The 27,953-nt window shown below is 55.7% G+C and overlaps 2 protein-coding genes across 3 annotated transcripts; both read left to right on the forward strand.

Annotated features, from left to right (window-relative positions):
• Positions 1 to 448: 448 nt before the first annotated feature.
• KASH5 (KASH domain containing 5) lies at positions 449 to 20,622 on the forward strand. The gene is made up of 20 exons (XM_036743614.1): positions 449 to 662; positions 1,997 to 2,131; positions 10,185 to 10,277; positions 10,627 to 10,813; positions 11,125 to 11,195; positions 11,733 to 11,781; positions 12,500 to 12,661; positions 13,108 to 13,225; positions 13,587 to 13,637; positions 14,892 to 14,969; positions 15,454 to 15,510; positions 15,748 to 15,807; positions 16,061 to 16,125; positions 16,280 to 16,367; positions 17,099 to 17,215; positions 17,691 to 17,746; positions 18,538 to 18,616; positions 19,955 to 20,019; positions 20,272 to 20,391; positions 20,478 to 20,622. Exons 1-20 carry the CDS (start codon positions 449 to 451, stop codon positions 20,620 to 20,622), a joined length of 2,010 nt encoding a protein of 669 aa, XP_036599509.1.
• Positions 20,623 to 25,079: 4,457 nt separating this feature from the next.
• On the forward strand, positions 25,080 to 27,854 carry GFY (golgi associated olfactory signaling regulator). Of its 2 annotated transcripts, XM_036747715.1 has the most exons (3): positions 25,080 to 26,091; positions 26,581 to 26,754; positions 27,519 to 27,854. In XM_036747715.1, exons 1-3 carry the CDS (start codon positions 25,080 to 25,082, stop codon positions 27,719 to 27,721), a joined length of 1,389 nt encoding a protein of 462 aa, XP_036603610.1. In that variant the 3' UTR covers positions 27,722 to 27,854. The 2 variants fall into 2 exon arrangements, 1 of the variants encoding a protein (XP_036603610.1); XR_005009654.1 differs by lacking the exons at positions 25,080 to 26,091; positions 26,581 to 26,754 and adding an exon at positions 26,918 to 27,100 and having other exon boundaries at positions 27,519 to 27,607.
• Positions 27,855 to 27,953: the final 99 nt, after the last annotated feature.

Below are 27,953 nucleotides of genomic sequence, written 5' to 3' on the forward strand. Positions count from 1 at the left end.
TGGGAATTGGCGGAAATGTTGCATTGTGAATGGTTCTGGGGGTGGACTCCTCTATTAACGGAGCCGGACAACTCTTGAGTTTTCCAAGGAGGATTGTAGGAAAGCGGATAGGCAAGAGGGAGGGGGCGCCCCCAGGAACATCACCCCCACCGCCCTAAAAAGAAGGGCGGGGCTAATTCTCTTCCCGCCTGGCGGGGTGGGGGTGGGGGGCGCTAAGTTTAGCAGTCTAGCCTCCTCTTAAATTCCTGGCACGTTCTAAAGAATCCTTGGAAAGGCTTAAGCCCAAGAAAGATGGGGACCCTAGCTGGGGGAAGGGGAGGGGAAAGGGTGGGGAAAGGGACGGCCCCAAAGGTCCCAACAGAAATTGTTTCCCCGCCCTCCTCCGGGGTGGATGGGGGAGGGAGGCAAAGGAGGGTCTTTGCGCAGGCGCGAGTCCTGGCCACAACGCATGCGCATGGCTTGCCAACGGTTGCTGAGCACGCTACTCTTGCGCCTGCGCTCTGCCTCGAGGCGGGGGCTCCCTAGGCGAGAAACGCATAAACCCATGGCGCATGCGTACCCGCGACTGCTGCTTCTTCGACGCCCGGGGCTTCCTGATTCTGGCGGGAAAGGCACCGGCTCCGAGCTTCCGCCAGTTGTCGAAGCCCAAACTGGGCGGCAGGGTGAGGGGCGAGCTCCCCACCGTGACTGTCAGAGAGAGGGAAGTCGGGGACCACAAGACGGCCGGGGAGAGAGGAAACCCCAAGCCTGTCGGAGAAGGGGGTCCCAAAATTCTGTGAGAAAGGGCCCCCAAGCCTGTCAGGGAGGAGCCCCCTAGCTTATCAGAGAGGGGGGGTCCCCAAGCCTGTCAGAGAAGAGGCCCCCAGCCTATCAGAAGGAGCCCCCTAGCTTATCAGAGAGGGGGAGTCCCCAAGTTCTGTGAGAAAGGGCCCCCAAGCCTGTCAGGGAGGAGCCCCCTAGCTTATCAGAGAGGGGGGTCCCCAGGTTCTGTGAGAAAGGGCCCCCAAGCCTGTCAGGGAGGCGCCCCCTAGCTTATCAGAGAGGGGGGTCCCCAAGTTCTGTGAGAAAGGGCCCCCAAGCCTGTCAGGGAGGAGCCCCCTAGCTTATCAGAGAGGGGGGTCCCCAAGTTCTGTGAGAAAGGGCCCCCAAGCCTGTCGGGGAGGAGCCCCCTAGCTTATCAGAGAGGGGGGTCCCCAAGTTCTGTGAGAAAGGGCCCCCAAGCCTGTCAGGGAGGTGCCCCCTAGCTTATCAGAGAGGGGGGGTCCCCAAGTTCTGTGAGAAAGGGCCCCCAAGCCTGTCAGGGAGGAGCCCCCTAGCTTATCAGAGAGGGGGGGTCCCCAAGTTCTGTGAGAAAGGGCCCCAAGCCTGTCAGGGAGGAGCCCCCTAGCTTATCAGAGAGGGGGGTCCCCAAGTTCTGTGAGAAAGGGCCCCCAAGCCTGTCAGGGAGGAGCCCCCTAGCTTATCAGAGAGGGGGGGTCCCCAAGCCCTGTGAGAAAGGGCCCCCAAGCCTGTCAGGGAGGCCTGCAGGCCTATTATAAAGGGCTCCAAATAGTGTGGGCAAAATCCCCAGATCTGGTCAGGGAGAGGCTCCAAACGTCAGACCTTGTCAGAAATGGCCCAGAATGTTGCTGGAGACCCCAAAGAGTCTCATGGATAGCCCCCCTTCCAGGAGCAGGGGGCCAGGGAGCCCCCCAGCCTCTTAGAACAGGAGTGGCCCCCAGACCCTAACAGATGACACCCCCTCCCAACCCCTTAAGAGGCCCCTGAGGTCCCCCCAATTCTGTGGGCGAAAGAGCCCCGAGGTCCTTTGAGCGCCACCCCCTCCACTGGGACAGGAAGGCCCAGCCCAGGCCCTGGGCACCCCCAGGACGAGGGAGAACAGGCTCTGGATAATGATCTGGGCTCCATTAAGGCGAGCAGGCCCTAATTAAGATGGAAGACCTAGGGGTGCAGGCTGGGCGTGGGTCGGGCCTCAGTCTGCTCTCTGCGCTTATAGGGAAACAGCGGCTGTCGTCTGCCCCCGAGCCCGCCTGCCCCTTCCCCTCTCTAGAGGCTCGGAAGCGGGGGTCCATGGATATTGTGCAGAGCCAGGGGGCCAACACCCCCAGACCCGCCAGCCTGACACCAGAAAGTGGGTAACTCACCGTGCCCTCTCAAGGTGGGGCTGGGGTGGGGGAGTCAGTGCCGGGGCCTCAGGACCCCTGGGGTTTGGCCCCAGAAGGGACTCATCCCAGCAGCTGGTGGGAAGCAGCTGACTCAGCTTGGGGGGGGGGGCCTGAGGCAGGGGTACAGGGTGGAGGTGGGGTGCCATGCCGGGCCCTGGGATGCAAAGAAGGGAGAAATGAAGCACCCCACTCTGCTGGTCCCCAAGAGGACTGTTCTAGGGGAGAAGGGTGAGCAGTAAGGCAGAGTGAGAGTGAGAGTCAGGATCCAGAAAGGCCCCGGGGAGGAGGGGGCTCCCAAGCTGGCCCGAAGGGAGTGGGGCACTGCAGTCGGCCCAGGTGAGGCCTAGAGGTGGGAGATGCAACAGGGAACAGGCTAATTCACTGATCCGTGGTGCCTCAGGAGTCGGAGTGGCGGGAGTCCAAGCCAGGGGCTCCCAGAGTCCTGGCCCTGCCTCTTGAGCTGTGCTCCCTTGGGCCCATACCTTATTTTAGCTGAACCCCAATTTCCTTCTCAGCCAAATGAAGCATTTTTACCCTTAGGTGAGCAAGTTACCTTCTCTGGGCCTCAGTTTCTTGTCATATAAATTAAGAAGGCGTGACCTCTAACCAGTCTCAGGAGGAAGTCCAAAGGGGATAATTTGGGGAGCAAGCCAAGGCAAGGGGTTTTGTGGGGCCCAGCTGCTGGCCAGGTCCTACCATGGAGTGAGAGTGAATGAGCAGTTCCTAGTCTCTGCCCTCCTGCCCCCCCCCCCACTTTGTGGCCCTTTGGGCAGTATCCTGTGGGATGAGCCCAGAGGTGGAAGAACCAGGGTCTGGGGTCACATTGCTGGTGGGGAGGCCAGAGGGTCAAGGAGGGTGGGGCACCCGTAACAAAAGGGGGGGGCTTCTAAAAATGACCCAGGAAAACAGCCATGTTCTGGGGAGCCTCAGTGGCCCGTTCTAACTAGAGAAGGCTTAAGAGTGTTGTCAGGGGTTGGGGCCTGGCCTGCCCTCAGTCTCCCCACATGTAGAGAGAAAGGTGAACGTCCACTGTTTTATCGCCTCCCCAGCTCACTGTGCAGAAATCCAGTAGAAACAGAACATCTTTGACAGTTAGAAGGCCTCGGCTCTAGGTTCTAATTCTCTCCACTTCCTGGCTGTGACCTTGCCACATAACCTCTCAGGTCAACCTCAGTTAACCCTGGGAAGATCTGTTTTCCCTGTAAAATGGTGTGTAGACTAGCTCTAAATACCTATAGCCTCTGGTCTTCCCAGCTCTAACACTGAGATGGTGGACCCCTCAGACCAGGGACTTTGTCTAGGTGTAAGCAGCCCTGGGAGACTGCAGGCCTGAGCTGGGCGGGGCAGGAGCCTCCAGAGTTCCACCACACCAGCCATCCATCCCGACCCTCCAGACTCCTGGAGTAGGGGAAGAGGAGCTCAGGGAACATCTTTGCTAGGTCTCTGCCTGTCAGCCAAAGCTGGCATGGATGCTGCTGGACCAGAGGGAAAGTGCCATCCTGGGGCAGAAATAGTGGTGACCTTGGGGAGGGGGAAGGGGAAGTCCCCGGTCCATCTCAGAATTTGTAATAGCAGAGAAGAAGGCAAGGTATAGTCTGACACTCTAGATCTGGAAGAGCACTTCAAACACGTAGGCATAGGAGAGGTAGCATCTCTTTGCATAAAATTTTATAATTGGTCCAGGAGGCATGGCAGGCTCCTAGGAATGAAATTCTGAAGATACAAAGGGAAGCCTTTCTGATAAAGAGGAAAAAAGAGTGTCCGTAAGTAGATAAAGGTCTTCAAAGAAAGCACCAACCAGGGAGCAGCTAGGTGGGACAGTGAGTAGAGCCCTGGCCCTGGAGTCAGGAGGACCTGAGTTCAAATCCACCCTCAGACACTTGATGTACTTACTAGCTGTGTGACCTTGGGCAAGTCACTTAGCCCCAATTGCCCTGCCTTCCACCTTCAAAAAAAAAAAACACCAACCAATTTAGATTTCATAAAGTTATCAGTAGGAGATGGAAGCAAGGACAGGTAACCAAAGATGCATATAAAATCGTTCAGTACATTAGTATTAAAGTTTGGAGGGAGCTGAGGCTGGCAATAAATGCTAAAAACAATGGAGAGGGGGGTTCTCTCTAGAGAGGGGAAAGAGAAGGACTAAGGAAGGAGTAAGATCACTGCTCGTGGTGAATGGAATGGTTTCTGTATGAGAGGGTTGGCGGAAGTTAACCATTTCTTTTTTTTTTGTTCTGTTTGCTCCGAGAAAGAGAATGGTCTTGAATTGGAAAGAATAGAGCAAAATTATGTTAATAGGCTATTGAAATCCAAGATAAGTAAAGATATGATGAGCACCTTGAGCAGCCTAAAGAGCTGCATGTTGTACTGTAAGAGTAAATGCTGGCTAACAGGCAGGGACAGAAAGGACTGGAGAAGGATAGATGTCCACATTTTCAACAAAGAGAAGAAACTGGACCATACAGACTACCCAGTGAGACTGACTTTAACTTCTGTCCAGATTCTCTAATGTATTGTTGAAGGCTTTGTTAATAAACATCCTGAACAAGGAAGTGGTGGTGACAGAACCTCATGGCTTCCTCAAGAGTATTCCGTGCCAGGCACATCCTCTTTTCCTTGTTTGACCAGGTTATTCTATGAGTAAATCTGAGGAATGTGGTAGGGAAGTTTACCAAGATTTTAGCAAGATTTGACAGTCTCCTGTGCTAACTGATTAGATGAAGAGATGTGGGCTAGACTGTACTGTACAGCAAGGGGTTTTCAGAACAGGTTGTATGACCACACCCAAAGTACAAGCATGAGTTATTCTAGATTAGCCAGGAAGAAGTCTCTGGTGGAGTACTCTTGGAATTTGTGCTAGTTAACATTTTTAATGATGACTTGACTAAAGACATAAATGACATGTATCAAATTTGCAGATGGCACAAGATTGGGAAGGACAGCAAACATAGTTAGATGAAAATCAATAAGTGTTTATTCAGTGCCTGCTGTCTACCAGGCAGTATGCTAAGTGCTTTGGATACAAAAATAAAAATGAAAGGCACTGTCCTCAAGGAACTTACACTCTATGGGGTCATATAAATACATACAAATAAATACAATAGCAGATGACGAGTGGTCAGGAAAAGTTTAATATAGAAAGTATTGCTTAAGAGGAGTTTTGAAGGAAATGGGATTTTTTTCATTCTTTTAAAAAATTTTTTGGGAGGGAGACAATCAGGGTGACTTGCCCAGGGTCACACAGCTAGTAGGTGATTTAAATTCAGGTCTTCCTGCCTTCAAGGGCTGTTGCACCACCCAGCTGCCCCAGGAAATGGGATTTTAAGAGGTAGAAGTGAGAAGGGTGTGGGCTCTCTCCAGTTCAAAGGCACTGAGACTAGAAATGGAATGTTGTATATGAAGAACACCAAGAAGGCCAGTCTGTCTGGACCTCAGAATTCCAGAAGGGGAATAATATATAACAGGGTTGGAAAGGCAGGTTGAAGTTGGGTTGTGAAGGGCTTTAAAAGCAAAATAAAGAATTCCTCTGAACTAGCTGGCCTCTGAGCTGAGTTGGCTCTTCTAGCTTTCCAATTCTGTGACCCCGTGATATTTGATCCTAAAGGCAATAAATAGCCGGTGGAATTCGTTGAGTGGAGGAGAGGTCTGCACGTTAGGAAGATCTCTTTGGCAGCTGAGTGGAACATAAATTGAAGAGGGAGAGGCTTGAAATGAGGAGACCAATTAGGAGGCCAGTATGGTAGTCTTGGCAGGAGAGGACGAGGGCAGGGGCTGTTGTGAGAACAGAGAAAGGACAGATGGGAAAATGTTGTGAAAGTCGATTGTCTGTGAATTTGTCAATCGATTGGATATGTGGGAGTGAGGGAGAGTGACTCCAAGGTTGTGAACCTGGGTAACTGGAAGGATGGCAGTGCCTTCAATAAAAACAGGGAAGTTTGGAGGAGGGGCAGGTTGGGGGAAAAGATAATGAGTTCTGTTTTGGACGTGTTGAATCTTCAGACATCCAGTACAGCGGAAGATGTGTAATTGGAGAGACGATTCTCAATATATAGCTCAGGGAGTCATCTGCTTAGAATTAAACCGCTGAAAGCTGCTGAGGTCCCCATGTGAGGGAAGAGGGTTAGGGTAGGAGAAGAACCTTGGGGTACAGCCACAGGAAAGAAGCCAGCCATGAATAGTAGAGTTATTGACTTAAAGCTGGAAGATACCTTACAGACTACCTACCCCACCCCCACCCCCCATGAGGAACCAAGGCTAGCACACAGTCACATGGGTAATAAGCAACAGGGCTGGAACTGGAATCCAGGTTCTCTAGCCCCCAACCCAGCACAGGGAAAGGGGACTGAGGAGTCACCAAACCAGTGTGAAGGAAGAGAGGAGAGAGTTTCCACAAGGCTCTCCCGGACACCCACTGCAGGAAAGAGTCCAGAGTGTCAGATCAAGATCCGGAAATTCATGCCAGGCTAGAAATGAAGTAGGGATAATGCCAAGTCTTAAACAAATTTGGAAAGTGAACAAGAGCAAGATGGAAGACTCACCTGAAGAAGATCTGGGGGTTGTAGTGGGCTTCATTTTCGGTAAGAGTCCATGTTGTGATAAGACAGCCAACAAAGCGCATGGGATCTTTAGGTGTGTTGAACATGGCCCCCAGCCCTGCCAGACCACATCTGGAGCATTCTGTCCTGTTCCAAGTACAGCATTTCAGGAACGATACTGGTGAACTAAGAAAGACCTGTCTTGTGAAGGAACTGAACATGTTTAATGTGTAGACTTAAGGGCAAAAATAGCCATGTTTTATGTATTTAAGAGATTAATTAGCTTGTTCTGCGTGGCCACAGAGGGCAAAACTAGGAATGATAAGTGGAAGTTACTGGGATGCAGGTTCAGGCTTAATCTTAGGGAGAATTTCCCAGCAATTAAAGCTATCTAAAGATGGAGGGGGCTGCCCCTGGAAGTGGTGGGTTCCCCCTCACTAGCAGACATTTTTCTAGGCACTAGGGGCAGAAAGACAAAAGTGAAAGTAGCCCTTGCCCTCTTCTAGGTTGGACTCAGTGAGCTCCAGAGACACAGAGAGACAAAGACACAAGGATGGGGTGGGGAAACAGTCACAAGTGGGAGACAAAGATTGAAAAGTTTGTGTTGTGGGGGAGAAAGAAACAGGAGAGACGGAGGAGAAAGCCTGGGGAGACACAGAGATGGGAGCAACATGGACAGGATGAGCAGGAGAAGGAAGAGTCAAAGACAAGGAAGATGAGTATAGAGACATGTGAGACAGATGGAGAGACCATAAAGACAAGGAAATTAGCCCAGATGTGTGGACAAAGAAAAACAGATAAAAGACATTGTCAGAAAGGTGGGAGATACCAGCAGTGAGAGGAGAAATGTCCAAGGCTTAGGAAGATGAGAGAGAGGAGAAATGAGGAAAAGATGTACAACCTATATACGATTGAGGAGTGAAGCACAGAGATGGGTAAACGACCCAGATATGAAGGAGATGACCCAGAGATGGGAGACGTGGACCCTGGTTGGAAAAGACATGAACATTGACCTATCCGAGATGGGGAAGGAAGGAAGAGACAGATGAAATACCAAGAGATGTGCCCAAAGATAGGAGAGTCCTTGACTCTACTCCAAGGACCCCTCTCCCTGCCTGCCTGCCTTCATTTCTGAGCTGATGACGTCTGGATAGAGCAGAACACTGCCGGATGGTATAAGGAGAGGTCCAGATCAGGGGCTGGGGTCAGACAGCCGGAGACAATTCCACCAGGGATCGATATAGTCTTCCCGACAGTTATTGGATTGTTCTTGCCACTTGGGGCTCTCAGCTCCTCCTAGTATCCTGTGCTCCTGACCTGCCCACCTCCCTGCCTACCAGCTTAGATTTTCAAGGGTCCTGTTGGCTATGGCAAGGTGGGTGAGACTGGAATATTGAAGGACCTTACAAGTGAGCCAGATAGTCCCCTCCCCTACTCTCTCTTCCTTTAACCCTCTCTTAAGGGACATTATTTATCACTACCCGCACCCCATTCCTCCTGTCCTCCACTGGCCCACATTTTCAGGGAAACCTAAGTGTTCATGTCTGGATGCCTTGGTCGAGGGGTGGGGAACCTGCGGCCTCAAGGCCACATGTGGCCCTCTAGGTCCTCAAGTGCAGCCCTTTGACTGAATCCAAACATCACAGAACAGATCCCCTTAATAAAAGGATTTGTTCTGTAAAACTTGGACTCATTCAAAAGGCCACACCCCGAGGACCTCAAGGCCACAGGTTCCCTACCCCTGGCTTGGTCTGACCTCAGGCAGGATCGGTCGGTCAAGAAACATTTATCAAGTGGGTACTATGTGCCAGGCACTGGGCTAAGTTCTGGGGATACAAAGAAAAGGGAAAAATAGTCCTCGTTCAGGAGCTCACGGTCCAATGAGGGATACATACACAGGCTATCTTGGAGAGAGTCAATAAAGGGAAGGCCTAGAATGAAGGAGAATGAGGAAAGGCTTCCTGTAGATGGTGGGATTTAGCTGAGACTTAGGGAAACCTGGCAGAGCTGAGGGGGAAGATTTAAAGGCATGAACAACAGCCAAGGGAGATGCTCAGAGTAGGGAGATGGGATGCTCTTGTGTGGAGATCAGCAGGGCAGGGGTCACTGGGTCATAGAGTACATGGAAAGGAGGAAAGTCTGAGTTTTCCAGCTTAAGGGACTGGGAGGTGCTGCCCTTAACAGTAATAGGGAAGTTTGGAAGAGAGAAGGCTTTGAGGGGAAAGATAACAAGTACATTTTGGGGCACATTAAGATGTTTATGAGACATCATATTGGAGAATCCAGTAGGCAACTGGAGATGTCATTCTGGAAGTTATCAGAGAAGTCAGGGCCCTATAAGCAGATGTGAGCATTATCAGTATAGAGAAGAAAATCAAATCCATGGGAGCTGAGGAGATCACCAAGTGAAGTCATATAAAGAGAGTAGAGCAGAGGGCCCAGGACAGAGTCCTGAGGGACACTTACCATGGGAGGGCCAGATCTGGAGGAGGATCCAGCAAAGGAGAGAGAGAGAGAGAGAGAGAGAGAGATGGAGCCAGAGAGAGAGATGGAGACTGAGAGAGAGAGGGAGGGAGAGAGAGGGTGGTAGAGAGAGGAGAGAGAGAGATTGAAGGGGGGGGGGAGAGAGAGACTGAGAGGAGAGAGATAGAAGAGAGGGAGGGAGAGAGAGAAAAGAGAGAGACAGAGAGGAGGGGAGAGAGAGAGAAGAGAGGGAGGGAGAGAGAGAAGAGAGACAGAGAGGAGGGGAGAGAGAAGAGAGAGGGAAGAGAGAGAGACAGAGATAGGGGAGAGAGAAAGAGAGGGAGAGAGAGAAGGGGGGGAGAGAGGAGAGAGAGACGGGGGGGGAGAGAGAGAGAGACTGAGGCGTGGGAGAGAGACTGAGGGAGTCAGAGGGGGGAGAGAGAGAGAGGGAGAAAGAGAGGGGGTGGGAGGGAGAGAGGGAGGAAGGGAGAGACAGAGAGGAAAGAGAGAGCACACACACACACACACACACACACACACACACACACACACAGAGAGAGGGAAAGGGAGAAATGTGTCCCAAAATCCTTCTCTAGGAAGAGAGAATCAAGGCCAGAATGACGAACAGTGTCCAAGGCTACAGGGAGGATAAGCATGAAGAGAATTAACTTTGGTAACTTTAAAGGGAGTTGGAAAGAGTGAAAGGGAAGGCAGTGTGGAGCCAGTTCCTGAAGGGCCTCCTCCGGCCTACGTTTAGCCCCCAGGTAGGGGAGCAATGGAATGGTAGTGATGAGGGATAAAAGCATTGGATGCTGAGGGGGCCAAGGGCATGTGTGGAGGCAGCAGGGGAGTAGCCAATGGGCAGGAAGAGGTGGAAGACAAATGGGAATGGAGGTAAAAGGGGGTGGAGATCTGCTAGAAAAGATAGAAGGAATGGATCACTGGTGAATGTAGAGGGGTTGGGCACTGGGGCCTAACAAAGCTCCCTATCTTTGCCCTTCCCTCCCTCTTCTCTCCTCAGTGGTGCTTTGGGATCCACCTGAGGACTGGGGGCTTGCCCTGGAGGAGCAGGTGCTCAACTCCACTTTTGAAGCTTGTGACTCAGAAAAGAAAGGTGAGGAAAGGGAATGCTGGGGAGCAAGATGGGGATGAGAATGGCCTAGACCGAGGACCTTGTGGCAAAGGGGATAGAATGTGGAACTCTATTGTAAGGTGGCTGCCCTGGCCTGGGGACCCTTGGGGAAAGCACTTGACTGACCTGGCTGACTTGGTCAAGAGAAGAGGGTGAAACTGAGGTCTGGGGGAAAGAGCCCTGGGAGGGGCAGAGAAGGATGGGCCGTCTTGGGAAGTGGGTGCCCTGGGAATACCCTCGGGAAGAGGTTGGCCTGGCCTCGAGATCCCTGGGAGAACCAGGGAGAGAGCCAAGCCTGAACTCAGCCCAGGCTCCTCCCGGCTGTCCCCAGGTGTGGTAGCTGTGGGTCAGGTTCTGGCGTACCTGGAAGCAGTGACAGGACGGGGTCCCCAGGACAGCAATCTGTGCAGCCTGGCCCAGGCCCTGGACCCTTACGGGGAGGGCCCCGGTGCCATTGTAGACCGGGCCACTTTCTTCAGCATCATGCAGGACTGGATTGCCACTTGCCAGCTGGGGCCGTAGGTGCCACCCCTCATTCTCCCTCTCTTCCCCCTGGGCCCCAACCCTGTGTGTGACTCCAGGTCTTCCTGTGAAAGCCTGGAGCAGGGGAGGTTGGGAGGTAGGGAGGGGGCACCAGTCCCAGTCCATCCATCCTCTTTGTCTCTCCTCCCCTCCCTTCCTTCTTTCCATATGGACCTGAGCTCTCACTCACCATCTGGCCTCTCTTTCCATCCTGCTGGGCCTCCTCCTCTGGCCTAGGCTTTCCTCCTGCTGCTAGCCCAGGAGGGCCGGGCCTGCAGGCTTTCTGAGCTTCCTCTTTTTGCTGCAGGGGATTAGAGCGAGAGGAGGAGGCAGCCTCGGAATCCAGCCTCCTGCCATCTGGTGAGGACTCTATTTATAGCCTGAAGCAGTCACAGCCAGGGTCAGACAGTAGGGGGGACTTCTCTGGGAGCCCATGAGGCCCTCTAAGGAAGAGGGCCCTCCCCGTTCCTGCAGTCTAGCCCCTCCACAGTGCTGGTCAAAGGGCTGGTCCACTCTGCCTGTCCTCCATCTCTTCTGGCCTCTCCTGAACTCTCTCCTTACTCCTGCTACTGGGACTTACCCTCATTTTATTGCTTAGTACATGGAAAGAGCATCACATTTAGAATCTTAGGACCTTTTATGTGCTACCCACTTTGATCCAAGGAAAATCTCTTCCCCTTGCCAGGTCTCAGTTTTCTCATCTGTGAAATGGGTTTATTCTAGATGACTCCAATGTTCCTCCCAGCCCTGAATCCTATGATTCCTTGTAACCCATTTCCCTCCTAGGGAAGGCCTCTGTCTGTCTCAGTGTAGGGCCTAGCTCCTTGACCTTGGGGGTCAGAGGGTCTCACAGATCGGTGCCTGGGCTATGCTCATGGTCTCCTGGGTGTGTGTGTGTCCATGTTGCCTTAGGAGACCCTGCCCAACTGGAGAGCTTTGGAGGCGAGGAACATGGGCCTGAACTGTGAGTAGGCCTCGAAGGAAACTGTTGGTGGAGCAGCAGCATGTCTTAAGCACTGTCTGCACCAGGTGTTGTGCTGGTGATGGAGATAGGAGACAAAAGTTTGTCTAGGACTCCCTGGAGCCAGAGGGAGAGGCCACATACATATGTGGATATGCACCCGTGCATGCATGTGTGCGCACACACAGGCCCCCACATACCACATACATGTCCATGCCCACACACATGTACACATGCCCACATGCACCCCACATGTGCACGTGCCACACATGCATGCGTACATGCAATGCACATGCACACCACACACACATACCCACACATGCACATGCACACACATGCCCATACCCAGACACCACACACAGGTGTACACATGCCCACATGCATGCCCACACGTGCACACTCCCCGCATGCACACCACACACCACACATGTGCACACACACCACACACATGCACACACACACTACACACATGTACATGCACACACACGGTAAGCTTGGACAGGAAGATCCTCAGTCCCTTGGCTCTTGGGGAATACCCCAGGGTAGTGGGAGGAGGGAAAATGGAGATAAGCAGAGATCGAGGCCTCCTAAACCTGGATGGGGCTGTTATCTTAGGCCCAAAGGCTGGCTCATGCAAAGCTCCCTCTCAGAGATGGGGTCCCAGAAAGGGGAAGCGGGAGACTGGCCCTGATGACCAAACTGTGCCTGCTTGGTCCTACAGGCCAGCCCCAGCCGAACTGCTCAGCAGCCTGGAGGAGCTGGAACTCAGCAACCGGAGGCTAGCCGGTGAGAATGCCAAGCTACAGAGAAGTGTGGAGACGGCTGATGAGGGAGCCCTGCGCATGGGGGAGGAGCTGGCCTCCCTTCGAAAGCAGCTCCGCAGGTCTGCAGTTCCAGATACCCCAGGGGAGCCGAGCCCTTCCCAGCCTGTTGGGACCCCTGGGTGCTCAAGGAGTTCCCCTGCCTTTGAGACCTTCTCCCTGGGAACCTCTTGGACCTCCAGTTCTGACCTCCTCCAGGGACATTGCCTGCACTACTTCTCCTAGAGAACTTGAGCGTTCCTGTTCTCCCCTGACCTTCCCCACGGCTCTCCCATCCACACTTCCCCTGGGGGGAAGGGGCACAGTGTGCCTCTGGAGGACCATCTCTTCTGATTAACTCCCAGGGCTCTAATCTCTGAGCTCCCCTAGTGGCTATTCACTCTTTCCCCCAGGGTCTCCTCCAGCTGTGCCCCCTTCCCACATTTTCTCTCACCCCAACTTTCCTCCTAACATTCTCCATTAGCACCCATTTGCATCTTGTAGCTCTCCCTTATCTTTCCTGGCTCAGTTCCCAGCAGGCTTTGCAGTTTGCCAAGGCTGTGGATGAGGAACTGGAAGATATGAAGAGTTTGGCCAAGAACCTGGAGGAGAAGAACCGAAGCCTCGTGGTCCAGGCCCGGCAGACGGTGAGCATGGCTCCTAGGCTAGTCCCTTCTTGCCCCAGCGGCCCTGAAGGAAGGCCCTTGCCCATCCTTCCCCTGGCCCCCACCCTCGACTGCTGGCACAGTGCCTCTTAAGATTCCTCCCAGAGTGCTTTACAGGGGAATGATGGACAAGGGGGTGACTGGGGAAAGGAGGGGAAGAGACAGTGGGGCCAAGTCTGCAATGGGAAGGCATGGAGTCAGTCCTCTCAGGGAGTCCTTGGCGTGTCTCGCTGCTACAGGCTAGCCCAGCTCCATGTGGCCCCTCCAGCCTGACATGGATGGGAGGGCCAGGCCCAGGGGCCCCCAGTGATGGGCTTTGGCTTTCCCTGTGATCCCTGGGCAGGAAAGAGAACAGCAGCAGCTGGTGGCCGAGGTGGAGACCCTGCAGGAAGAGGTAGGCCTGGGAGGGGCTACAAGTGACTAACAAGGGGCACAAGCGGCAATCATCCTCCTCCACTAGCAGGATTCACCTTCTTGCCGTCCCTTCTTAAAGTTTAGATAACCAAGCACTGGTTTAGGGGCTTGCCAATTTCTGAGGCATAAATGCTCCCACTGAAAATTTACCATCAGCTCCCAAGAGCTGATGAGAGCTGGCTCCAGTACAGCCCTGGCATGCCCTGACTGTCTTCAGTGGGGCAGAGGATAGTCCCAACCTCCTAGTCCAAGGTTCATACCAAACCAGGGGCCAGCCCAGGGCAGGAGAGCAGCTATCCATGGAATCATGAAGTCACAGAGTTACTACTGGAAGGGTCTAAGAAATCAGAAGATGACAAAACTCTGACCCAAGGAAGGGAAAACTTGAGAAGCTTTGGGGCACTTAAGTCTTCTGGGCCAATCCTGTCATTTTGCCAATGAGGAAACTGAGTCACAGAGAGGTAGGTACAGGGCACAGGCCTCCAGAAGTGATGAGAAGCAAAGCCAGGCCACAGACATAGGTTGTCTGACTCCAAGGCCACCAAGCTCCTGGAGGTGCTGAACTGCTGTTAAATAAAGAAGAGTAATCTTCTTCACTTTAGGCCCAGACACTCTTGGAGTTACCCCAGAGCCCCAGTGAAGCCACAGCCACTGGCAGGTCACATGGTTTTGGAGAAATAGGAAAAGCCCAGTATGTGTTTGTACGGGCCATTCCCCTTCTGGTAACTCCCTGATGCTCACAAGGGTCACACAGGATGATGCTCGCATTGAGTCACTGCAGGGAGATCCTAGAGCAGGGCTGAGACCCCCGAGCTGGAAGCAGAAGGCTGCCTGAGCCCCAAGCAACACTAGACTGGCCGAGGCCCAGCCCTGCCACATCATGAGATGGGGGCCAAGGGTCCTTAATAGGATCCTGGGGCCTCCATGGCCTGACTCTGAGATGCCCCCACAGTAAGCCCAGAGGGCTGAGTAATGAAGGAATAGCTGACCACCTCCCCCGCCCATACCTGCTCCTGCCAGCTGGGCAGGTGGTGACTCAGCAACCTGCCACCCTGTCCTCCTGCCCTTCACCAGGCATCATGAGGCAGCTGAGGAACACAAGGCTGCAGGGTGCTGGCCAGGAGCCAGGCACTGACCAGGAGCCGGGTGGGCAGGGCAGGGGCACCTTGAGGCCATCCTCTGTCTCCTGGCCTTCTTGGGAGCCTCTAGCCTGGTCTTTTCTCTGTCCTGCCAGAATGGGAAGTTGCTGGCCGAGAGGGATGGTGTGAGGAAGAGGAGTGAGGAGCTGGCCGTGGAGAAGGAGGCCTTGAGGGTACTCCCCCCCTTTGGGCCCACACTCTGCCTCAAGCCAGGTCCCCCACACAGAGGAGACCCTAGTCTGGGAGAGATCATGGAATGAATGTTAGTGATCTGCAGGGCCAGTGACCCCATTTTACAGATGGAGAAACTGAGTCCCAGACAGGGGAGGAGACTTGCCCAAGGTCAAACGGCTGCCAAGTGGCAGTGCTGGGATTTGGACACAGGTCTCCTGGCTCCAAATTCCTGCTACACCTGGCTGTCTTCTCAAGAGACTGATGGTGCTGAACTCTCTGGCGGGAGGATGGGGGTGGGGCATGGCAGCTGCAGTGGGAAGGTTTGAAGGTAGGACTGCTGGAGGGTGTCCTAATGGGGCACACACCCCAAAGGAGCTGGGGGCGGGGCCATGGGAGGTGGGGGGAAGCACAAGCTGACCTCCTGGGAGCTCCAGGTCAAGCCCAGGCATGCACAGATGGACTGGCTCCTCTCCCTCCCTGCAGCGTCAGCTGTGTGAGTATGAGAGCCTCATTTGCCATCGAGACACTATCCTGTCTGAGGTGAGTGGGGTGGGGAAAGCAAGGGGGGGTTAGCATACCAGGCGGGCCAGCCCTCCTCTCCTCCTCCTCCTCAGTCTCACCCTGAGGTAAGAGGATGAGAGGCCAGGGCCCCTGCACTTGGCCCTTCTCCTGGGCTCTACCTGCCCATTAACTCAGAGACCCAGGGCACCAGGCCCCGCCTAGTCTTTCCCACCCACTGCCCTTCAGTGACTGTGGGTCTGCTTCTGGGTTTGCCAGCGGACAAATCGGACAGAGAATCTGACTGAGGCCTTGGAGGAGTATAGGGCTACGATCCAGGTGGGTCCCTGACCCCTAGGCCTCCCCACTCTGCTTCCCTTGGGAACTGCCCTCTCCCCATCTCAGTCTTTGTACCTCTGGAAGGTAGCCGTCTAACAGTGGGTAGGGAAGGGTGTCCAAGCTGAGGCTCGGGGACCCCTGATCCAGGAGGGGGGGCCATAGAAAGGACACCTACACTGAGTGAGAGGGTGGACTGGCAGAGAACAGGAAAGCTGGGTAATTGGGGAAGGTGCTTAAACTCCCTCAACCCTAGGAGCTGAAGCAGAAAATCTCCCACCTGGAGGAGCAGCTGAGTCAGAGCCGGGAGGGGCCTGAGGGGTGAGTAAGGGAGGAGATGGGAGGCCTGTCCCAGCTCTAGTCCCCGGGGAGAGGCCCCTGGGGCAACCATAGGAGGAGAAGACTCAGACTAGGAAGCCCAGGGGAGGCTGGAGAGCAAGAGCAAGGGGGAAGGACATCTCAATGGTCTGACCAGGTTTCAAGAAGAGACCCAAGAACTAGGCAACGGATGGATAAAGCTGCATCCCCAGTCACTGTGCTTGGAGATCGAGGCCATTCAGCAGGTGAGACTGTCACCTGCTAAAGAGGGGGCAGAGATTCAGCCATAGTTCCCACAGGTTGCCCTGGCCAGCCCTTCCCCCTCCACCGTGGCCTTGATGTGCGAGTGGAATCAGTGTCCTGACCTCTGACCTGCAAGAGGTCAGCCAAGGATGCAGGCCCCTCTCCTCCCTTCAGGGATAAAACAAAGCAGGCTCCAAGGAAGGGTTGGACTGTGGTTCCATCCCTCCCCTGGGACAGTCTGGAAAGGCCCCTCTCAGGCCTTCCAGGATAGGGAGGGTAGAGGGGGCTAATAAGTCAGCTGCCGCACCCTCAGCCTGCCCCTGACATGAGCTTCACCCCTGACCCTGCCTCCTGCCTCAGTCTGGCCCCATCCTGAGCCCTCACTCAGCCTCATCCCCTTCCCTCCAGCTGTAACCATCCCCCAAACCCTGCCTCTCTCCATTACTATCCCTTTCCCTAATCCCCAAACCACTGTCCTGAGGCTCCAGCTCTGGACCCAAACTTCTGTCCATTTCAATCTCTGGTTCTAACCTGCTCCTCTCGCCCCTCCAGCCCAACCTCATCCCTTTCTCTGTCTTCTGCCCAAACTCCACCCCAAACCCCAACCCCATCTGTGTTCTCTCCATCACTGTCCTTATGTCTCTCTCCCCCATCCCAGTGATGACCCCCTTTCCCAATCCCTCTCTGATCTCGGCCCAAACCTGCCCTAATCATTTCTCTCATTTTCTCTCAGAGACAAGAGGTGGGTGCAGGCCTTCTCAACCCTCTGTGTGGTTCCCAGCCATGGGAAGAGCCCCTGGATGGAACAGGAGGAGCAGGGGTCCTTGGTAAATCCCTAGCTGAGGAGTTGGTGAGTCAGGAGCGGTGGCTTCTGGGATTCCAGAGCTGAGAGCCAGGGGAAGGCGGCCCTTTGTAGACTGGGAGAGGGGTTAGGTTATGACAGATACTTTCAGCAAGCAGCAGGCTTACTCTATACTGGCTTAGGCCTTTAAGACACCCTAGAACAGGGGAGCTTAGGGGATTTTTGGTATCAGGGACTGCTTTGGATCCCTTCTCATAATCATTTCAAATACAGAAAACAATATTCATGGGATTAGACAGGAACCAATTACACTGAAATACAGTTATCGGAATTAAAAATAACCAAGTTCCTAGAGCCTGGGTTACAAAGCCCTTGGCTGGGGGCAGGGGGAGGGGAATTTTCTGAGTCGGGGGCTGGGAAGTAGCTGGGGATACGGCCAAGGGGAATAGTCAAGGCAGAGGAATGAAGGAATGGGGTCTCCATGCCGACCCTCCCACCCCACCCCACCCCATTCCCTTCCCAGATGACTGCCCAAGAGAAGCCAAGTGAATCACTCGGCAGCTGGGAGGAGAATTCCTGGTAAGGATTTAGCCTTCATTACCCTGCCTCAGCTTCCCCATTCCCTTTCAGGCTGTGGCCCAGCTGGCACAATCCCTCTGGCTCCAGGCACTCAGAGGAGCTGGAGCCCAGTCAATGTCTCAGGCTGTCCAGCTCCAGCACATTCAGGGACCCACCGCAGACCCCTTTAGCACTTCATCTTGGTGTCCCAGCCTTTAGATACCGGGAATTGCTCCCCCCATAACCCAACTTCCTGTGCTCCCAGCCTGGCCCGGCTCTATGTCTCCAGCCTCCATCCCCCACATCAGCTCTGACTCCCTCTGCCCTCATCCCCCTCACCCGGCCAAGTTCCTTCCTGTGCTGCTTCTAATAAGGCTGCCTTGGCTGCTTAATTGGCCTTGTCTGCCAGCTGAGATGGGGCTGTGGAGGGGTCCCAGAGAGGTGATCTTCCCCCCAGCATTAGGTGCTCTGCTCTATAAGGGAGTGGGTGCTAGGGTCTGGGCACATTGGCCCATAGGCCTGGAGCCCTCAGGAGGGTGGGGGACCCTGAAACTGGGGTCTCTGAGGGTTTGAGGGCTAAGGCCCAGATGCTTGGATCCCCACAGTAAGTATAGGGGGATGGACTGAAACCTCTCTGGGAGTGGCTGGACTTTATTGGGAAGAAGGTGGGTGAGCCTTGGGGCACATGAATGATTCAGGGGCCCCAGAGGGAAGAGGGGGTTCTCTTAGACTGGGGTGAAAAAGCAGAGAATGAGGGAGAGAACCGTACCAAGGCTGGAGGAGGCTGGGATGACCTTGTGTCTCTTCCACAGGTCACTGGGAGACAAGGGCAGCTGTGGACAGTGGGACCTTCAAAGAACTAGCAAGAAGGGGACGAGGCCCCAAGATGTGGTATTATGCCCCAGCCTTTCTTTTTCTACTGACTTCCCAGATGGACACAGTTGTTTGTACACACACACACACACACACACACACACACACACACACACCCCTTCTGATGTGCTGCACTGAGTGCTGAGGGCTGGATAATAAGGCACTCAATGCCTCTAATGAGCCCGATGTCGCAGTGGGGGTCAGGGAATCTGCATGATCGTGGGAGGCAAGTCTGGTTCCCTGGGAACCTCCCCCAGCCCCTCCATGCCAGCTGATACCCGGATAAACACGTACGAACACACCCTTGGATACATCAGAGAGTGTCAATACACGGAAAGAAGGCAGGCGGGTGGGTGGGTGGCCACCTGAAGAGCCCCCTGTCCCCTGTCCCAGCAGCAGGCCTCAGGGCAGGCTGTAGTACAGACTGGACACAGTGGGGAGGAAGTGACTGGGAGCATTGGGCTATGGAAGAAAGCCTGAGCTCAGAAGAGCAAGGCAGGGTCCTGAAGGAAACAGCACAGTGTGGAGCAAAAAGAAACAAAACTGGAGGCCTGAATTTGGAGGCCAAGGCTATTCCCCAGTCAGGGCCTTCATTTCCCCATCTGTAAAAGCCTCTTGATGGGAAGGCATTCAGCAGGCAGAGTGGAGGGGGTGGGGTGGCATTCTAAGCACAGGGAAGATCACACTTGTGTGAGCACAAGCCCAGAGACTGGAGAGCCCAGGTCACCAAGAATGCTTCATTTGGAAGAGGGTTGGGCTGTTTGACCTTGACTCAGTGGGCAGCCCAGCTTTGGCCAGATCTGTGCATCAAAGCGTTCTGAGAGCTGGCACAGTCTGGAGGAAGAGGTTCTGGGGGCAGTCACCTCAGCTCCAATCCCACATCAGATGCTCCCTACTGATGTGGGCTTGGGTCCTCTGTGTGTAAAGGGAGGGGGGGTGGATTCTGGGCTCCGAGGTCCTTTCCATCACTATAGTTCTGAGTGCAAAGAATAAATCAGAGGGGCCAGAGTAGAGGGGAGGAGCCTTCTAGGAGGCTCCACCATGCCTGGGATGGGAGATGACTATGGCCTGGAGCAGGGAGAGTGCTACGGCAATAGAGGGAGGGAAGGGGCATGAAAGAAACATGTTTGGAAGTGAAATTAAAAAGCAAGAAACTGAGGCAGGAAAGGAGAATCCTCAGCACTTGAAAACTGGCTGGGGGATGAGGGCAAGACGAGAGTCAGAGGCAATCCTCTGGGAGCCAGGGGCCTGGCAAAGGATGACAGTGTTCCACTTACTTTGGGGTGACTGGCTGTGGGATGGTCTCCAGTGGCTGCACTTCTGGGCACCTCATGTCAGCCTCTTTGCTCCCGTAAGGCTGGAGAGCCAACTACCTTCAGGAGCCCCCAGCCTGGAGATGGGCCATGCCCTGATTCTGAGAGGTGAGGAAAGCAGATGGACTGGACGGGGAATGGGTGGGAGGCTGGACCCTCACTGGCCCAATGCTGCGCTGTAGCAGGAAGAGGCTGGATGAGCGGCCAGAGCACCTGGCCTCCAGGCCTGGCTTTGCTACTTAGTGTCTGGGGATCTTGGGCAAGTCTCCATTTCCCCATCCTGGGAGGCCGGCCTAAATGGTTTTTCAGATCCCTTGTCCTGTAAGTGCTGAGGGTGTCCTTGGCTTCCTTTCTTCTCAGTAGCCCCTGTGATCCAGCCCCGCATCAGGCCTTGAAGCCTGGAATGAGCCAACTGGTTCCAGCTGGGAAGATGAGCTGGGACCAGATGTATCCCACCCCCTTAGCTGCCCAGAGACTCAGGTAAGCTGCCCCTGGGCTCCCAGGGCTGGGTAGGAGTCAAGGTCAGCCCCCAGACTATTACCTTGGACTGTGTCTGCTTCTTACAGGACCCCCAGCCTCCCTACGGCCCAGCCACCCATCCTGGGCCTTCTGTTATTGCTGCTGCTACTCTCTGCCCTAGTCCTGGCCTCCTCCCGGCCTCTGGCCTGGCCCCACCTCCAACTGCATTACCTCCAGTCCCCACCAGTGTGAGCCCCTGGCCCAGTTCGTGATCCAGTAAACTGCCTCCACTCCCCCATCCCCGGCCGGAGTGCAGTTCTTTTTGGAAGTACCACTGAGAGCCCCATTCTTCTTAAGGAGGTTCTGGGGCCCTTGGAGTGAGTTACCCTGTCACTTCTGGTGCCATTCTCTGTAACCTGGAGTTACTCCGTCACTGCTCAGGTAGTCTGCACTCAACCTGGAGGTTCCCATTCCTGCATCCTTCCCCCCCCTCCCAAGATATTCAGAGTCACTACAGGGGAGGGAATGCTGAACGTGGAATCTGAAAGCCTGTGCTCAGATTCTGGTCCTGCCCCTTAGGAAGCCCCCTTGGCTTCCTCCATGCTGCTTCTGTAGAAGGAGGGTTGTGAACTTAAGTGACCTCTCAGGTGCCCTTAGGATGTCCCAGGGGGAAAGGACTTTCAGGATCATCTAGAGCCAACTCCCTCATCCTGCAGCTGGGGAAACTGAGACCAGGAGGTCTCATTCTCCTACCTAAGAACATTCCATGCACAGTAATCCTCCAATGTTATTCAGTGTTTAGGCAACTTTTATATGGCTGTCTGCGTGCCAATACAACCAACTAGCTCCCTCGTTCCGAGTCTGGAGTTTTATTTGGGACCAATCAGAAAGCCGTCTGCGCCCACCTGAACCCCTTTTGGACTTCTTAGAATGGGCGTGATCAACGAGGAGCGTCGATATCTGGTGGCTAGTGGTGCCCACTTTCTCCATCCCGTCTCCCTCCGGGTACCCCCGCTCGCCCTCACTGCGTCCCTCCGGTGTTTGGTCTTCCAGTCTGTGCTGGGAGGTGTGGGGGGCGATGGATAGGAAGGGTAGGAGAAAAACGGGCCCTGGTAGGCTCAGGTCCAGAGTCCCAGAAAACCAGAAACAGACGGAGAACGATGGAGATTTAGAAACAGGTGAAGATAAGATGGGGAGAAGAGAAGGGAAACAGAGGGCAGGCTGAGCTAGAGGCGAGACGGAGACAGCCCCAGAGACCCGGAAAGCCAGAGGCAATGGCAGCCGAGAAGGAAACGCCCACCCAGGGACACCCAGCACGACACGCCCGGCTGGAGAGGCAGGCGCACCGGCACAGAGGCTGCCCCTGAGTAGAGCAGGCTGACACCGGGCACCGGGAGCCCCCGGACTGGGTCCCCCAGGCTCCCCTCCCCAGCGTACGGAAGACACACGAGGCTGAGAAAAGACGAAGAACTTTTATTGGGAGGGGGCGTTGGGTGGAAGCTCAGCGTCGGTCGGAGGCCGCATCGCCGACCACCAGGAGCTTGTGCATGTAGGAATTAAGCCAGCGGCGCCGCTCCAGGGCCGCCAGCAGGCGAGCCCGCTCCCGAAAAGCGGCGTCGTCCGCCACCACCAGTCGCCGTTGGGGTCCCGCGCTCGGGGCGGGGCCGTGGGGGCGGGGCTCGATCTGGGGGCGAGGCCCTGGGGCCCGGGCGGGGCCTGCCTCCCCCGTCAGCTCAAGACTCCAGTCCCGAAGGGTCAAAGAGGCGGGAGGCGGGAGCCGCGGGAACCACGAGCTGCAAGGGGCGTGGGGTGGGTGGAGGGAGAGTGAGAGATAGGCACCCAGGCTCCCCATCCCCGGCTTCCTCCATCCCAATCAGTCTCAGAGAGGAAGGAGACCACGACCACTGGGATCCCCGCCGGAGAAGTCCGTGGCCACGCTCCTGCCTCCCCAGCCTGTTTCCTGGTCCCTTTCCAGCTCTCTGAGCAGCCCCAGCCCAGTGTGTCACCCCAGTTTCCCGCTCTCTGTCTCAAGCCGTCTTTGGTGTCCTCTTCTTGTCACTCTGAGAGTGTCTCTCAGCTTCACCTCTGCTTCTCTCTCAGTTTCGCTATGTTGCTATCTCTAGGGGTCTATCTCTTCCCTGTCAGTCACACGCAGTCAGTCTCTCAACCTGTCTCTGTCTCTGTAGGTCTCTCAACCCATGTAACTCTGCGAGTCCGGGGTTCCTGTGTACCTCTCAGGGTCTCTGCGTGTGGCCTGGGAGAGTACCTCAGGTCCGCACCCCCATACCCACCTGGGGCTCTCAGGGCGAGACAAAACAGCCCCGGTGGCGCCGGGAATCCCAGGCAGCAACAGCAGCAGCAGCAGCAGTAGCCCGCACCGGCGGCGCCCCCGGCTTTTGGGGTTCTCCATCACCTGTGGGGGACACAAGTCCTGCTCAGCGACTCCGGCCATCTCCCCAACCCCCTTCCAGTCTCCTGGCAGGCCCAGCCCGTACCAACGTCCTGTTCTGTCCGGAGCGAGGCGCAGCCTATCTCCGCCACCCCCAAAGCCCTTATAAAGGCCCTCGCTGACGCAGGCCTGGGCCGAGCAGGGCTGCAGGGTCACGCCGCCCCCAGCCTCATTAGACTCTGCCGCCGGTAATGAGCAGCACAGAGCGGGGGAGGCCGAGCGAGCCTGAGCCGGAATCGGGCCCTAATTGGGCCCGGGAGGGGCCAGGGTTGGGGTGGGGAGGCGGGGATGGCTAGAGGGAAAGAAATGAGGGGACAGGTAGCCAGCAGAGAGACGGAGAATGGGTGATTAGAGGGAGACATAGATAGAGCAAGACAGACTCATCAGGAAAGGTCGGTTCGACGTTCAGACCATCAGAGAGAGAACCACAGGGAGAGACAGTCATAGAGGAACCACCAGGAAGAGGAAGAGAGGAATGGTCAGGCAGCCTGGACTAGACACAGGATCAATAGAGAAATTGAGGAACCGACAGGGAGAGAGAGGAGTGGGAAAGGAGAGAGGGAGAGGTGGTCCGACGAAAGGGTCCGGTAACAGTACGGACAGGTCAGGTCTATAGTGAGAGCCGCCTCAAGGAGACAACCGGCTTTGGGAACGCGGGACAGAGTGGCGGAGCGAATCTCTTCTCCCTGAACATTGTAAACCACCCACTCCGTGCCACAACTCAGGGCCTAAGTGAGTCAAGGCATGACACCTCCTCTGCCCAGTAGAAATGTGACCGCCAAGTGGACTCGCGGGGCGCTACAAGGTCCCAAGAGCAAGGGTCAGAGATGGGAAGAGGGAATAACATCTGGATTCCCCAGGAAAGGGGGAGGGAAAGAATGCCTGGGTCCCCCAGCGTGGGGCTGAACATCCAGGGAACCTTGTCGCCCCCTTCCCAGCTCTGTTCCTTTAAGAGCAGGCCCGGTCGCCAGGCACCCGAGTTCTCAAGGGAAGGATAGTCAGGTGCGTCACCCCCTCCCCAAGGCCCCGCCTGTATCCTTGTCTCCACAGCTCACCTGTCCGCGTCCAGTTTTCTACACCACCCGCTGCTGCTGCTGCTGCTGCTGTTGCTTCGTCGCTGACCCTCAGGTAAGGACCCCGCACCCCGACGCCAGCCCCAATAAGGAACCCAGGAGCTCGGTCTGCCCTCACCCCACCCCAAAGCAATCTATTCAAAACTCCCCATCCAGGGACCCACTGGTCCTGGCTCTCTCCTCCCCAACCTCCTTCTCATGAGGGATCCAGGGATCCTCACCAAATAACCGAAGCGTCCCAGTGGCTCAGGATCCCCCTCGGCACCCCTCTGGTGCCCAGGCTGGACCCAACTGTCCCCAAATGAAGCACCCAACAGTGCAGACTGTTGTCCCGCCCCGTGAAGGGATCATTGCATCATAGAAGGATCCCTAAGGGATCTTAGAGGTCACCTCCAACGCTGATTTTAGAGGTGGTGAAACTGATGCTCAGAGAGGTTGACTTGACCAAGGTCACACAAGACGGAAATAAGTGGCCGAGCCAGCATTTGAATCCAGCCCCTCGGATTCCAAATGCTGCTCTCTCCACCCTGTTCCCCACCCAGGGCATCCCCACTTCCCACCCCTACGGAGGATTTTGGACCCCCAGAGCCCCTCGCCTTCTGGTACACAGGCTTCCCCTCCCCCCAGCCTCCGCCCCTTGGGGACCCCGCGTCTTCTTCCCTAGCGGGTCTCCGAGCAACTTCGATTGTAAACAAGTGAAAGCCCGCTGGGTCCCTCGGGGTATGGGGGCAACGGGGGAGGGCCGTTGCCCACCAGCTCCCTGCTTCCACTCCCCGGACCTAACTGAGAAGACCCTGACAGTGATTAGGGTCGAGGACGGGGGAACCAGAAGATATGTCTCAACCCTCTAGCCCCTCCAGACCTCGCCCTTCGGGGACCAACACTTCTCAGGGAAGTAGGCCGACTACAATTCCCATGATGCTCGGCACTCCAGTCTCTTCGATTTGCGAGCTCTGGCGCCAGCGAGCCCACTGGGAGTTGTAGTTCAGCCTCACCCTTCCCTCCTAGTTAGCGTACTGGTCCCCCACCTCCCCCCCACCTCCCCCAGAGGCATTGGAGGGGGAGGGAGGAAATGGGGACCTGAGGACCAATAGGAGCGACTGAGGGTGGGGACAGCCCCGGGTGTGGCTCCAGCTCCAGGACTTCACCAATTTCGCCCGCATAGGTGAAAGCTCAGTTTGTGCACCATGAGATCTCTGTGGTTCTTCTTCGTCTTCCTACTCCTCCATCTGAGTTCCTCAGGTTTGGAGGCAGCCCCCTCAGCTTCGCAGCCTCCCGAGCCCTCGAAGCAGCACAACGCTGAGGGCGGGGTTGTCCCTGGAGCGACTTCTCCTCCAGAGACCCCAGCCTCGACCCCTCAGCGGTCAGAATCGCCAGAAGTCCCCCACCCGACCCCTCCCAAAACTTCGCAGCCAGAATCCTACGAAAGCCTGGGCCCTGCTTCTCCTGAGGGTGTACAGCCAGAATCCCCGAAGGTCTCTGCCTCTATCCCGCCAGTACCTTCTCAGCCAGCATCCCATGCAACCGAGATCCCTAGAGTCCCTGAGATTTTACAGCCAGAACCCTACACTTCTGACTCCTCAGCTATACACCCAGAATCCCAGGCCAGTCCCAGTCCTGACCTCTCCGAGACTCCCCTCTCTGAATCCCGAGAGGCCTCCAATCTTTCTCTGAAAATTTCCTCCCCAGAACCTACCAGTGTCCCGCATTTTGAGCCCTCAAAGACTGCCCACCCAGCTCCCGGGACCCCTAGCTCTGAACCCCCAGGACCTATGCAATTCGAATCTCCTGCGACCCTTATCCCTGACCCCCCAGAGACTCCCCATCTATCATCCCCCGTTCTTCAGTCTGACGGTCCAGAAACACCCCACCCAGAATCCTACGCAACCCCCAGCCCTGTACCTTCAGAAATGTCCCATATGGAATCATCTGCCACAGCCAGCGCCAACTCCCCAGAAACCCCTTACTTAGAATCTTCCATGACTTCCCACTCTGGGTCACCCGAGACTCCCTACCAAGAATTCCGTCCATCAGATCGCCAACCCTCAAACTACCCTCAGAACCCACTCCCTGCAGCCGCCCGGCTCCTGGAACCCCCTCCTCCCTCTGGTCCACCAATTCGGGCCAGACCTCTTCAGCGGAGACGTGGGAGCGACACTGTGAATACCATCATCGTAGTGGAGAGGGTTCAGGAGACTGGTGAGACTCAGTTTGGGACCCAGGAGGAGGCTGGGAGTGGAGAGAGTGGGCGGTGGCTGGGCCAACTCTGTGGCCAGAGACTGAAGTTCGGGAGGGCCTGAGAGTGAGGAGAGAGGGCGATGACAGGGTCGCCTCTGTGGCCCAGGACGGAGGCCGGAAGCGACTGGAAATGGGGGGAGAAGGAGATGGATAGATCAACTTCGGTCCAGGTGATGGACCTATGGCCATAGAAGCCTTTGGCCAAGAGAAATGAATGGTCTGGGTCATCTTAGGTCCAGGGCTTGAGGAACCGGAAGCCTGCGGCCCTGAGAAAGGTGACTAGCTACGTCACCTTAGAACAAGTGGCCGGGGACCGAGATACAGGACACCTGGGATCCCTGAGGGACCAGAGCTGGGAGAGGGGACGTCCGAGTCCACTAGAGACCCCAGGCCTGTGGGCGCAAGAGGATTTGCTCGCTGAGCCTTACTCCCAACCCGGGCTCCCTGCAGGTGTGACCCTGGTGGGTAGGCCCCGCGGCGCGGGAGGCGGGGCTCTGTGCCTCTTCCTGGCTGGTACCGGACTCCTACTCGGAGTTTTCCTTCTCCTTTGGTGTATATACCGCCGGGCTGCACGTTCTAGGCCCTTTGGACACCACCGGCTGCCAGACGACAGCGACGAACCAGGTGAGCGAAAACCCAGCCTCCTCTACAAGGCCCCACCCCACATCCCAGTTAGGCCCTGCCCACATTACTTCAGGAGCTAGAGGCCTCCCTCCCTCCCTCTTCCTTCTCTTCATTAAAACAGCACAGCCGCCACATTCAGTTTCCTTTTCATTTGGGGGAGAAGGGAAAAGGCAGCACCAGCCGTCAAAGGGGAAGGAAGAAGAGCTTTGGTAAAACCAGTAAGGGAGGGGGGCGACCGCACTAGTGTCACAACCGTCGGGAGGCATTTTCTCGTAGTGGAAAGTTAGATTTGAAGTCTTAGGCCCTGGGTTCGAGTCCTGGATATCCTCCGTCACTTCTCTTTTGGGTATGTTAGACTTCATTTTCTGACCTGGTTTCTTAATGCGTAAAATGAGGGGAACGGACTACATAAGCTCTGCTGTCTTCTCTAGCTCTACATCTACGATTCTAGGTGTGTTGGGGGCAGAGGATGTAGTGGTGGTGGATAATGTCCTGAGACAAGAACTGGCTTTGATATCAGGAGACCCATGTTTGAGTCCTGGGTTCGGTCATTTCCTTCCCCAGAGACCTTGGGCAAATGACACTGCTTCCCTTCTCTGAGCCTCAGTTTCCCCATCAGTACCATAGGGTGGGGTGGGGGGTGGAACTCGGGGGTTTCTAAAGGCAGCTTCCCCCCCCCCGCCCCTCCCACACACACTTGCGCAAGCAAGTCGGATTGGGAAAGGGGACGAGCTGAACTCTCCTACCCCTAATGTCTCCCAAAGCTCTCCACCTGGACGCCCCGAAGGATCCTTATGACCTCCACTTTTACGCCCCGGACGCATGGGTTCCCTCCCACATCGCCACCAAGCAGCCACCCAGCACGCCCCCTCTGCCTCCCAAGTTGCCCCCGCCTCCGGGCCGGACCTCGTCGCCGCCGCGCCTGGAGCCGCTCTCCCCAGCTGCTCTGCCCAACAATTTCGTGTGAGCCCAAGCCTAGCAGAGAGGGGGGGCCCCAGGGGCTGGGGGCCCCCGAACTCTGGCTTTTACCCAGCGTGCTTTGCGCTTGTAGTCCTGAAACGGGGCGGTGGCGGGGCGAGTCTGAAGTGCTTTGGCTTCCGTTCCTGGGGACCCTATTGACTCAGAATTAAAAAGGGTCGTCCCCAGAACTGGTCCCGCTTTCCTCTTTCTCCGCCTGACTGTATGGTTTGATCAGTGAG

The sequence above is a fragment of the Trichosurus vulpecula genome, chromosome 2, assembly GCF_011100635.1.
Source record: "Trichosurus vulpecula isolate mTriVul1 chromosome 2, mTriVul1.pri, whole genome shotgun sequence".
NCBI classification, from domain to species: Eukaryota; Metazoa; Chordata; class Mammalia; order Diprotodontia; family Phalangeridae; genus Trichosurus; species Trichosurus vulpecula.